The sequence below is a fragment of the Engraulis encrasicolus genome, chromosome 16 (assembly GCF_034702125.1).
Source record: "Engraulis encrasicolus isolate BLACKSEA-1 chromosome 16, IST_EnEncr_1.0, whole genome shotgun sequence".
NCBI classification, from domain to species: Eukaryota; Metazoa; Chordata; class Actinopteri; order Clupeiformes; family Engraulidae; genus Engraulis; species Engraulis encrasicolus.
Genome location: NC_085872.1, coordinates 4,171,855 through 4,185,689, shown reverse-complemented (window position 1 = coordinate 4,185,689; position 13,835 = coordinate 4,171,855). Strand labels below are relative to the sequence as shown.

The following is a 13,835-nucleotide window of genomic DNA, read 5'->3' as shown; positions in this document are numbered from 1 at the left end:
GTGAACTGATACCCGTAACACTAGAAAACACTTCTTCATGACCTTTATTTCAAATTCTTGAAATGCACTTGGAAATGTTGCTCTGTTGGAGTGTTTAAATGCTTAAGATGATATAAAAAGGCACCGGTATGATGGTTAAAGAGGCAATCCATTTTGATTCAGTTTTGGGGCTGAATTTGTTCAGGGGGGCAGCTGCGGTTGATTTGGATTCCTCAGGCGTTTCAAGTCCTCCTCCACCTTTGAAAGTACATGTTAATGAAAATTAGCATTTCCTTAAACGCATTCCATAAAATAATGTATTATTAAAAATAGAAACAAAGACAAACTGCCTTTTTTTTTTTTTTACCTCAGCCAGTTCATCTTTTAACTGATTGTATCTTTCCACATTGAAGTTGGCTTTCTTGGCACTTTTGTGGAAATAATTTAAGAACTGTCTATCTTTTGCATCTGGATACACATAGTCCTGAAAATCAGTGCAGAAGGGTTCTGTTAAATCACGGTTTCCAAACAGGCCTTGATATGATTAAAACCAAAGACAGTTGGCAAACGACTCATGGCTTGTATCATAATCAGTACATAAGAAAACAAAAAAGCCTTGTCAAGCAAAACAGTGTCACTTCACTTCCTTAAATTGCCATCATTTCACTCATTCATCATGAGCATGTTTTTTTATCATTAAAGTTGATATAAGTCTGTTATAAGAGTATTGTCCATAAATGGCCCAGCACCTGTTTTGTGAGTACGTAATAGGCAAAAATTCCAATGCTGGTAGAATAGGTGATGAAGTAGGTAACAGGTTCCATGACATCCCAGGAGTAGACCCACCAGGTGAGCCAGGCCAGAGCTCCACCCTGCACCGAGAGCAAAGCCAGGCCCCCCCATATCGCCCGGGAGGAGCTATTCTCTGCCCTCTTAACTAGTTGAGCCTTCAGCTGGAATTCAGGAAGATATTGAAGAATTATATTGCAATTACATACAGTATGTCTGTTTTAAAGCAATACAATGCAGCACAATACCAACTAATACTGTTAATCATAACAGAAACTGTCACACCAAACAACGTATGCCTGTAGGTAGTTTGAAAAAGCACCTTTTCCATTGGAGTAAGTTCCTGCTTGAGGCCGTCCAGTTTCTCCAGTAGTTCCCGTTCTTTCAGGATGTGGTGACTAGGGAGGTGGAGGGCTGTGTGCAGCAGGTGCACCACCTGCTGCACATCCTCCATGCCCATGGCATGCTCCTGACTGGCCGTCTCTTCAAATCATTGACATTATTACACAATATTCATAAGCCATGTCTTAAATCTGGTTATTTGTTTTAGAGATCATTCTGTGCACCCAAAATTAAATATCGAAGCATTTATTAGTAGCCTATTTGTACATTTCACTAGACCACAACTACAAGCTCTGAAATGATGAAAATAGAAATGTGTGTTTACTATGAAATGTTAATACTGCATTAGTGCATACTGTGCATTATTACAAGGCCACTGTACCTTCTTGTGCTGAACTCACGTTGTAGACGGTGTCGTTGATGACCAGTTTGAAATTGTTGTTAAGCAGTGTGCTAACAGAGGTGGTGAATGCAACCTTCTCCCCTTCTGTAAGCAGAACAACAGAGGTGTACTTCATCGATGTCAGCCAAAACTTGTGCCCTCTCATAAGCCCTACTACAAAAGACATCTGCTGTAGCCTGTTAGACCAACATCTTATTTGTTCTCTGTTAAGAAGGCAATCATCCAGCATTGCATTACAGCAGCTGTTCCTATACTGTATATCTCTGGGAACTCTGTGTAAAATGTTTAGGCTACATGGCTATAAAACACAACATGGGTTGAGTATTGAGGGCAATTTCAGTTACTTTCAATATAGCCCCACACACGAGATTGCATGTTGAGACTTCATTCCCTGCAATCTTGTACTGAGCAGATGTAGTACACAGCACTACAGTTAGGCTATTTTTTTTCCATCCCACCTTCTTTCTTTTAGTAAAGCACAGCACGTGTACACATAGGCCTACCTTCTGTAAGCACAGATGCTGCTGTGATGCCAGGGTCCTCTCTCTGGAGGTCCTCTATGAAGTCCCCAACAGTCATGAGCATGGGCCTCAGGAAGAAGAGACACTCCTCTCTCCTAGAGGGCAGTGGCAAGGCCAACGAAGGCCGCCCATGTTTGTAGTGCACAGCCACATCTACAGACCAGTTAAGAATAACAAAGATTCATTATGGTAGCCCAACTGGCTTAGCAGATCAGTTATTTAACAAATTCAGGCTGCAGTTTATGTTTCACTAATCCACTGGGGGGCACTGTAAAATCTCATGCAGAATGAAATGGTCTGCAGCTAAGCAGTGGGTGCATCCCAATATGTGACCTTGCCTCCTCCACTTGCCTCCTCCACTTGCTTCTCGTCATGATGACATCACTGACAACAGCATTATATTTCAATATCTTGCAAAAGCTCAATTGTAAAGTCTTTTTCTCATTTGCAATTGGGATGGTGAATGAAAAACAGTCCCTCAAAAGTTGTTGTGGCGAGGCTGACAGCTGGGAAACTTTATCGTTTTCTCCACGGAGGAGGGGCCAGGAGGAGGGACGAGGAGACAAGCACAAGTGGAGGAGGCAAGGACACATATTGGGATGCACCCAGTGTGTGTGAGTATGATGTTGTGTGGCAGCTGTACCATTGGAGGGAGCTAGAGAGCTGCAGAAGGCGACTGGATGCCATCTCCACTGGTGCACGTTGGGCTGGGTCTTAAACAAAAACAGATGAAAAAAAAATGACTGTTCCTCTTCCGTACATTCCACAACAAGATACCCTACGCCATGTTTGAAAAGCTGTGGCTCTACTTCACAGGGATGCATGCTAAGCCCTATTTGACAGCTCAGAATTGTTTTCATGTGAGAAAAGAGAACGTCCTCATGACTTCCTTTTAAAGTAAGAGATGAAAATATCACATTTGGGATTGGGCAGTATAGTTGCAATGAGCAGCATAGTTGCGATACCTACTCTGCCCACAATCATTTGCCATCCATTGGTTTGGTTCATTTCTTGAGACTGAAATGGCTTTCTCATGACATTCATTCAACTATAGGCTTAAAGGGACACTGTGTAGGAAATGGTCAAAAAAGGTACTGCAACTATGCTGCTCATTGAAACTGGGCTGCCTATTGCCAAATTTCATACTTTCATTAAAGTTTACTACGTAATAGGCTAATATTTTCTAGTGTGGCCCAAGTACAGTCATTTGCAGCTAAAAATGGCTATTTCTGGGAATTCAAAATGGCGAACCATGGAGAAGATCCCCCTTTTCATGTAAGAAAAGTGAAATTTTTCCTGTCATAATGAATTCTTAGAATTAAAAAAAAAATCTCACAGTGTACCTTTAAGGTCATTTGGCCAAACACTCTTACAGTTCTGATCATTTCAGAGAAATGGCAAAATGTTATATGTCTCCCAAAACTGATCATTTATGTTTCAAAAGTAAATCCCTCAATTGCTTTGACATTTTCTTTCATTTAGTGCTTTTGCCAAAATAACCTGGATAGTTCAGCACAACTGCATGGATCATCTGTAGGCATACATGCTCATATCCCTCCAAAGGCCCTCTCCAACTCGGCTCCCACTGGAAATGCACACAAATGTCTGGGGCCCTCTTCTGACTAATTAAACAATACTGCTCAAATAAATAGTTAACAGTCAGCAATATAAAGCAACAGAATGTATGTAAGAGTGAACTATATGTGTAATGTCTGTAATGTCCGACTTGTCAACATGGATGAAGGACCACCACCTACAGCTGAACCTGGCCAAGACAGAGCTCCTGGTGATCCCAGCTAAAGAGTCGCTCAGTCACAACATCAACCTCAAGATAGGCTCCACCATCGTGACCCCAAACAAAGTCGCCAAAAACCTCGGCGTCATGATTGATGATGAGCTGTCATGCTCCAACTACATCAACTCAGTCACCCGGACCTGTCGAATCCAGATGTCCAACGTACGGAATATCAGACCTGTGCTGACACAATATTCTACCAACGACTGGTCCAGGCCACGGTCCTGTCCCGCGTTGACTACTGCAACTCACTCATGACAGGTCTACCTGCTTGTGCGCTAAAGCCTCTGCAGATGATCCAGAATGCGGCGGCACGGTTGATTTTCAATCAACCCAAAAGGACCCATGTTACTCCTCTATTTATTGAGTTGCACTGGTTACCGATCGCCGCCCGGATCAAGCACAAGGCATTGACCCTTGCCTACAAAACCATCACAGGAACGGCCCCAGCTTATCTGAAGGACCTACTAACGCCTTATGTTACTGGAAGAGAACTGCGCTCATCCAGCACAAGCCGTCTGGCTCTGCCATCCAGTCGCTCTAGGTACTCCCAGTCAAGATTGTTCTCAGTTGTGGTACCCAAGTGGTGGAACAGTCTCCCAGAGGCAGCAAGACTGAGCACATCTCTTGCAGCTTTCAAGAAACAACTAAAGACATTCCTCTTTCGAGAGAATCTACTAGACTAATGCTTGAACTGGCCTTGCCCCAGGGCAGACTCCTGACATGATGTTTAGTTTAGTCTAGTTTAGTTGTGAGTGTGTTTGTGTGTGTGTGTACTCGTTATTTACTCCTTATATTAAAAAAAAAAAACAACTAACCCCTCTTTGCAACTGCACTTGTTGTTCTGTATATCTCCTGTGCACTTTGTATTTGCTTGTGATGTTGGCTTGATTATGTCCTCTTTTGAAAGTCGCTTTGGTTATACAGCGTCTGCCAAATGCAATGTAATGTAATGTAATGTAATGTCTTGTGTATTCTGTATTATAGGCTCATAGCTTAATTTCCCTAGAGATTAATAAATGATTCTCTACTCTATACACAGAAATGTTATTTTGATTTTTAGAAAATGATTTCAAGGCCCACTTGGAATACCTTCAGGGCCCACCAATTGAGAATCACCAGTGCCAAAGTGACAATGCACTGATATGACAGGAATTTACTTTTGACACATGGGCTAACTGTTTTGGAGTGATATTCTCTACGACTGCTAGGTACTGACTACTTATATGGGAAAGGCTTAATGACTTAAAACATAAATTAACAGTTTTGGGAGACATATAACATTTTGCTAGGTATCTGAAATGTTGCGCGGAACTGTTAGATTATCCATGGAGAAGACTATGAATTTGTCAAAGATGTGAATATTAAAATTAGATGGCGATGGATGTTGTAAAAAATACTACAATGAAAATCTCACTAGATGCATATATTGGTAAATGACAATAAAAACATTACAGGGCATATGTCTTTTGTGTATCCATTTGATTTCACAAGCCAGTCCCTGAATTTTCATTGCAGTGAATAACACGTTTAGCACATCTTAACAAACTAATGTAACAACAAAATAGAGCCTAATCAAACAAGAGATGTGTTAAGTTGGTGTGTTGAAGATTCTGAGGGTTCTCCTATAATGTGTTTAAGTCCTATTGATAAAGTGATGTGCTACTTTATGCATAAGCAGTTCGATTAAAAATAGAGGCTCAATGACTTCTGGGCCTGGGTATAATTTGTTTTCAAGCTTAGCAGTCACTGATAGTAGAACTGATCAATTTTTCTAACAGGACAATTTGTTTGGTCTCTGCATACCATAAATTACAAGTTGGATCCAATGACTGTAGTAACCGAATTTGACAGGTGATTGCTCTCCTCCCCCTGTGTCACAATGACACAGAGCCAATCCTATTTCCTCATCCTTTGCCCAGGAGGTCATTTGATCAATACAGTGGTAAAGACCAAAGCGCCTATCCATCATGTAGACTGATGTTCTGAGAGTGCAGGGGATTTGAACAACCCCTTAACCAGAGGAAACCTGCAGTCGAAGCTCATTATCTTTATGGCAGGGATAAATTATCTACTGTAATTAAGCATGAGCAGAAAGGGACGACCTAAGGTACTTTTGGATTATAAATTTCAGCCAGTTGGACACATTAACCCCTTTTCTGTGTTACCTAAAGTTACTTGCAAAAACAAAATGGTCTGTGATCATTAGACAAGAACTTAGAGGATTTCCCACATATTAGACACAAGATACATAGCAGATACTGGGTAAATGTGTTTACAGTGTACTATACATGTATTTACTAGCAACAACATGGAGGTGGAAAGAGAGCTCATGTTTAGTTAATTTTAACAGTACTAGTGATGATCTTTCCTATGGTAAATGATTCAAGTCCACACTCTACCTAAATACAGCGTAAATAGCATGCCACAATTCTTTGTAATTCTTTCCAACTGAACTTTATATTTAAATTCAGTGTAACTGAAATTGACATAACTTTTTGTCTTGAATTTACATTAGGCTAACTATATTGATGTTGTGTAGGGTCATGGTGTTTAAAACACCAAGAATTATGTTCAGACCAATGGATGAGCTGCTATTCATTGGCTCAACCTTGAGGAAAGTAATGCTTAAAGGAGCACTCCTGCCAATTTCAATATGTTGTTGTATTGCCCACGCTACCCTTGACTTGTCAGTACTAGGTAATGCTGCATTTTATGGCTCAGCCCTTTCCGACATATCAGCTATTCTAATTCGGGCAGATTTTGTTTACATTTAAAAAAAATCTTAACATAGGCCAACTCCAAATATTTCCCCAAAACGTATCACTGTTTGCTAGTTGTCTGCTGATGTTGCATAACCTTTTGGAAGTTTTTGGAAATAAATAAAGATGTTTTTTTGAAATGTAAACAAACACCTGCCCTCATTACAATGACCAGGATCTCGGAAAAGGCTGAAGAAAAAAACAAAAAATCTCAGGTACTGACATGTCCAGGGTAGTGTGAGCATTACAACTGCATGTTGAAATTGGCTGGAGTTATCCTTTAAGCATGTTGATTAGGTAATTCCTGATGCTTTTAAATGTTTTAAGATGCGATTCTGTTCTGTCTGGCATGTACTGTCCTTTGCATGCATTCCGTCAAGAAACGTAGATGTTTACTATTCTGCCATCCTCTACGGAAGTAGTTAACATTGCTAGTTGAATTTATACACAGTGATTAAATTGAGAAAGTATTTGCTGAAGCAATTTGTGTGCAGCAATTGGAGAATGGAAGAGAGATAATGTTTGTTGTTTTCTCATTAGGTTGTGTGCCTTACTGTATGTGCGTGTCTGTGTGCGTGCACACATTCGTTTGTGCATTTGTTTGCTCATTTGTTTATGTTTGTGTGCCGTGTCACACACCATCAGGATGGTAATGGGGAACGTGCAAACTGAGTGAAGCAGGAGACCAGGTTGCCATGAGACTGCAATGCCAGGCAATTCCACTGCTTGCCAAAGGCCATATCATTTCACAACTCACTGAAGGGCATATGCCATAAAACACCTCATGTGGAGTTCAATGATATTGCTGATGTTGACACTAAGGCCTTAATAAAAAGCAGACTCCTCAGGCCTAACAAACTACAGTTGAGTTCATTTCTACTTTAAGTGTGCTTTCCTAGGGGATAATGGAAAACCTTTCAGGTAACGGTCTGAAAAAAACATGTGAATGTGTTATTTGCATAGTTATGATCAGAAGATAAGCAAAATACATGAGCGCACATACAGTAACTGATTTCATTCACATCATGTGGAGACTCTTTAGTCAATCTCAATAAAATCAGTTTGTGCTTCTAAAAACTATGGACAAATAGGTCCAAGTCTTTTGACAAAGGACCCTTTGCAATAATTGTCATCATAACGTCAGTGTCACGTTAGTTCCAGTACACACTTTGTATGCTAGTTTGTTCTCAGAATTTGTTTTTGTATTCCAGCCACACGCACCAGACTGACAGTGATAGAGTCTATAGAGCCGATGATAGCCATCACACACACCTTCATTCCACTTTTCTCTCTCTCTCGCTCTTTCTCTCTCTCTCTCACACACACACACACACACACACACACACACACACACACACACACACACACACACACACACACACACACACACACAGAGAGAAAGAGACTCATTTATTGAGTCCAGTGGCCTCCTGCCTTGTGAGCCGTTATGGGTGCTGTCATCACTGAAATACAGCCGTGGCTGACCCGCTCATGCGCCTCCAGTCCAACCTGCTGCAGGCTGGCTGTTCATTACGGCTCCATGCCACAGTGTCAGCGCCACGGTGCAGGCAGGCAGGCCTGACAAGAGGATATATCCTCAGCCTGCTGATTCGGCCCGGGGGGTTAAGAAGGGAATCAGCCGGTGTGATAAGTCTACCCACGGCCACCCTTGCCACCGCATGGTTCCACACACCGGATGAAATATGGCCATGTCATGTCGAGGCCAAATTACAGAGGCCGTCACGGTAACTGCACCTCGACTGTACTCCCCTGCGGAAAGCAATTTGCATGTGGGCATCTGTCACAGTCCCCTTCTCCAATCCTGCTGTTGTTTTAGATTGAACCAATGGCCTTCAAAGAGGGTGCGGTCAGAATTGCATAACATGGTAAGGTGAACCATGCCCAAGTAATGCGCAGAACAAGGGTGTGCCAGTGGAAGAGCAGGTCTCAATATCCACAATAGTGTCTCGCCCAAGAAAATAACCCCGGGAAAGGGTTTGTCAAAACAGACATCCGCAGTCATGCAAAACCTGTCTAATTTGCTGTTAAACCAGGAGTTTGAATGTAATAGCCAGAAGAACTGTCTGTCAAACAACAGTACAATATAGTGCATAGGGGAAAACACCCTGGACTCCAGTCTAGACTAGAGGCCTCTAAAACTACTTCTGACTGTGTGTCTCCTCCTCACATACAGACACACACACACAGTCCTGTAACAGACAACTTATCTGCTTCCTGTGGTGCTGACTGAAGATGCTGAGTTGTATCCAGTTAGCTTTCTTTCCCTGCACTGCACTGCACAGTGTCATTTGGGATGATGCAAGATGTGTTCTGCTTTTACACTTTACTAAAATTTGTAGCCTAGAAACAAGACTTTCTGTGTGGTATCTTCTGTTCTATACAGAAATGTATCAGAAACTAACCCCAAATGAAGGTTGCGCAGCTCCCTGAACGAGGAAAACGGCCATTAATGCTGACTGTGCTGCAAGAGTTTAAAGCCGACACAGTGAATACTGTATGAATTTAATCTATTTGTCTTGCTGGAGCCATCTGTGCCATATTGATCAAGTTGATTGGTGCAACCAGTCAATATGTAGCTTTACTAAACACCCCTCAGTGTACACATTAAGTCTGTAGTCATGACCATGCACCTTCAGAAATTACCATAACGGTAACACTTTCTATGAAGCCCATATCTATAGCGCATTATGAGCACATTTATAACAAATTATAATGCACATTATAATTACTTACAACGCATTACGACTACACCGATGATGTTTCATGATGCTTTATGTTAACAGTAATGAATAACCATGAATCTAGTTTATAATACTTTACAAATCCAAGGGTATTATGAGTGCCCATGACTGGATATAAACTACAGGCTGCCTGATGGGGCTTACAGTACATTATGATGCATTATAGATGTGCATTATACAGTGCATTATAGATGCATCCATATGAACTTCACTTTACTTAGAGCACACATTGACGACTTATGATCTCACATGAAACATTATAGCATCGTATGAGCCCTTATGACAGTTTATCATCCAGGTCTGTGCATAGAGGGGTATAGGTACTCATAATGTACTATAAGCCCAATCAGGCAGCCTGTAGTTTATAGCCAGTCATGAGCACTCATGACACCCTTGGATTTATAAAGCATTATAGGCTAGATTCATAATTATTCATAACTGTTAATATAAAGCATCATGGAGCATTATGAGTGTAGTCATATTACGTTGTAAGTAATTATAATGTGCGTTATAATTTGTTATAAATGCGCTTATAATGTTGGCTTTAAGTAAAGTGTTACCGAAATGACTGTTATTTGAGGATAATAAAAGCGCACTGTGACAGTTGGCAATATGCCAAGGAAGCATCTGGATAAAATTACACATGGAGTTCCTGGTAGAAACTGCTGTTTGGTTTACCTTGTCATTAAATATTAAACCATCTGCAGCTCTGCAGCTGTACCATCCAGACACGGCAAAAAAGAATGACAATGTTTATTACAATTTAGTTACAGTACAAATACCTAGTGAACTTAAGTGGCACTTTTGGAGACACAAGTATGTCATCACTGTTGATGGACCCGTTAACAAGGCAGGGGAGGCAGTGATGCACCTGTTACAGGGATCACCACAGTGACATCCTCTTAATGAGAACTTAATGTGGCCGCCACAGGATTGGGCCTCCTCCAGATACCATCTCAGACAGGCAGCTATGACTCACCCCCTCTGCATTCAAAACAATATGGGAGAAGTGGAGAAGCAGTGCTTATTTTTATCCACTACACTGCAACCACGGCATGGAAATGCATATCAGATTCTCCACTGATCCCTATCATGAGTCACTGCTAGCCACATTGTTATGCATGCAGTACTTGTACAATAATGCCCATTCCCTAACTGGGACCCAGAAGGGTGTGGTGTGGTCTGCGCCCATGACAAATAAAATGTTGACATAGAGCATACGTTATGGTCCTTCCTTTTTCAGAATGGAAAATAAAAAATTGTAAGGAAGGAAAAGGTAATTGTTGTGTTCCTTTTGGTGCCAGCTGTAAACTGGAATTTCCGATATTGTAGGCTAGTGTATGCATGATGCACAATACCAATAGCTGTGTATCTGTTGCATCTTATTTACAGTATCAATTTTCTAACACTATGTGGAATAAACACAGAACTCAGTGGGTGTGATTTGCTTCGTAACAACAGCATAAAGCCTCACATTGGCCTGACAAACCAGACTAAATGTGATATTAAATGTGAATATTTAGTCTGGCCCTATCAATGAGACATCGGAAGACTGTTGATGGGAACAACCCATTGTTTTTCAAACCCTGTCTGTGCCTATTGGCCAACGCTTTGTCGCCACGCCCTCAAAATCCCTTTACATCCAAAAATTCAAAACAAATCTCCTGCGTTGTGATTGCTCTGCCAGTTTCAGAGCATTGGGGCATTGCCCGAGACTAGAGCCACTCGCAGGCAAAAATAATTTTAGATGCTGGCGGGTGGGGCTAGTTTAGGCTAGCCTCGCACAGCAATGTTTCTAAATTTCATGAGCCAAAGTAAGCATGAGAACTAGGCTACACACATGCATGAATGTCTATCAATCCAACTGGACAAGGTACTGTGAACCAAGAAATGGCATCAGTGATTTACGAGGGGTGCGTTGCGTTCATGATCCTGTCCAGCAGAGGTAAAATATATGATGCCATTATGCCCAGGTCTTTTATTGTCCAGAGAGTGGGGGAAGGTAGGTGGTAGGACTATTTGCTCTTGCTGTAGGGATATTTATGTGATGCTGTAGCACACCCAGTGGACCATGCTCCAATACAAACGATTCATTTTCGACATGAAATATGTTGACTACCCATTGCGATCCATGCAGTTCTTGTTTAAAATGCTCAGGGCAAAACTGTTGAGTACACTGGAATAAACAGCTGCTGACCGCATCAGATCTGGCTCAAGTTCAGATAAATTCTAATGAGCCACAACTCTGCCTAAGTCAGCTAGTGTCAGGTGTACATGTCAACACAGTCTTGTTGATTCATACACTTTCTTGGTCCTATCATGGTGTTGTTTTATTCCTTACCATATCAATTCATACACCTGCCAAACAGAGACAGAGCAGGCAGACAAGCGCCATAAGCACACACAATTCCCAAGTCAGTCAAGTCCACTGAAAACAAGGCTATCTGCTGGCTGACTGCACATGCCCAGTAGGTAATTTAGCAAAGTGGCTTTTGGCTCACCCATGGATGCTGATGAGGGACTTGCTATACGTCTAGATGCACTGTACAAAATATTGCTGTTGATTAGGGATGGCCAATATGACGATATATATCGTTATCGTGATATAAAAGTGTATATCGTGACCTTTCTCCTATATCGTTTATATCGTGATAGTAATTTTATCGATTTTATACTATTGAATATCATTTAATTACATTTCACGTTGTCACAATACACAGTGTAAGTTCATGTAACTGTAAAAATGAGAATGAAAAGATCCATTTGAAAGAAAGGTTGTTTTGCGAAATGAAAAAATAAAGCGCAAATAAGGAGAATAACTGAAAACGTATGTAATTGTGCTATATCGTGATATATATCGTTATCGTGATATAAAGTAGGCCTAATCCATATCGTGAAATTGTTTTTTTTTCCATATCGCCCAGGCCTACTGTTGATACATTTTATGAGCCTACAAGTTAGTTGTCTGAGCTTTGCAACAAATCAACTCAATCTGGTGTGACACTTGAAGTTCTGTTCTGAGTTCTGTTCAGAGTTTGCACTTGTTTTTGGGTGCCACTGCCACAATACTCTTCAGGCCTACATTTATAAGCCTACTCAGCATCTTCCACTAGGCCTATTCCAAGACTACCATTCCATAATGTTCTGCAGTGTACACATAACGTCCTGTAAGTCCATATAAAAATCAATTGAGAGTGTTTGGGTCCTTGCTGACATAAAATTATTTCTGAAGTTACATTCAGAATTCCATTACACTATGATGACACTCGTTTGTAGTAGGCCTACTAATATAACCCAGCTTGTTCCAAACAGAACATCATCCTTCTCTAAAACTTTGCAGCCAGTGTTGGGCTACAAACACTGCATGCCCCCATAACAAGTGATTAAGATGTGAGAAACACAGCGATTGATCAAAACCAAATTAACCAATCTATATCAAGAATGACATTTACTTATGAAATCACTGTTGGTTGGTTATGACATCTCAGTTAACAGTTGTTATGAAAACCATAGTCTACACACGGTCTATCCGTGGGCAAGGCCTAACGAGGCATAGGCTACAAGGCAACTGAAACAAACTAAGCGACATTAAAGCACGAAATTCCTCCATTGTGGGCCTGTGGGTGGAGGAAGGGTGTGGAGCAATACGCTTAACAGAGGAAATCACTCGTTACTTAAAGGCATGTAACTTCATGTTGCATTGTCTATTAGTTTCCCCAGTGAAGAGACTAATGATACAATGTATCGTTTCAGCGGTCATTGATATTGATACATCAACAACTTTATAAGTTTTCTCTGAGTCGTAGTCTTTCAGTAGTCTAACTCTGTAATGAGAAATGCAGTAGCCTAAACTATTTAGGTTAGCCCATTGGCTCATACCGTTTATAGTTAGGCTAATAATAACAGGGATGAAAACAAAAACAATTTTATGTAAAGCAAACTTGCTTACCCTCTCTGTTAAATAGACTTGGTTAGCTGTCGCTTTGAAGAGAGAGCGTAGTGGCAAAGCGCGACTGATAACTCCAGCCTGCAGTTTGCTGAGAAGTCCCAAAGATGCCATCTCTGTTAGTTCCTAGGTTGTATCATAATGGTCCGGAGAGAGTTCGGTACTTGGTAGTTCCTCATGAATAGCCTGTATGGCTACTTCATATAACGCTATAGGACTGCTTCGTCTATGCTGCCGTCTGTAGCACTGTGCCACAGTGCTTGCTGCTCAAGCAGCGGATGCCTTCTCTTCTGACGGGTTCACTGTTCAGGTCTACATGCGCCTCCTACTGGTCAAGTAATAACAAATGTAGGCCTACGTGATAACTTTTTTATAGCTCTTATAAATTAACGTGTGATGATAGGATAACACCTGAGAAAATGGGTCTTAGCTGTGAGAGGTTCAGTTAGTTGTAGCCTAGGGGAGAGGGGGGCACAAAGTAACGGTTTTTGCTTTTGAGCTGATATCTTCACATATAAGGCAGTTACATTATTTAT

The 13,835-nt window shown here is 41.2% G+C and overlaps 1 protein-coding gene across 1 annotated transcript; it reads right to left on the bottom strand.

Moving 5' to 3' along the window:
* Nucleotides 1-26: 26 nt before the first annotated feature.
* On the bottom strand, nucleotides 27-13,596 carry LOC134464975 (calcium uniporter protein, mitochondrial-like). The gene is made up of 8 exons (XM_063218326.1): nucleotides 13,303-13,596; nucleotides 2,678-2,747; nucleotides 2,017-2,187; nucleotides 1,493-1,597; nucleotides 1,091-1,251; nucleotides 729-932; nucleotides 347-463; nucleotides 27-237 (listed from the first exon to the last, which is right to left on the bottom strand). Exons 1-8 carry the CDS (start codon nucleotides 13,411-13,413, stop codon nucleotides 181-183), a joined length of 996 nt encoding a protein of 331 aa, XP_063074396.1. The 5' UTR covers nucleotides 13,414-13,596; the 3' UTR covers nucleotides 27-180.
* Nucleotides 13,597-13,835: the final 239 nt, after the last annotated feature.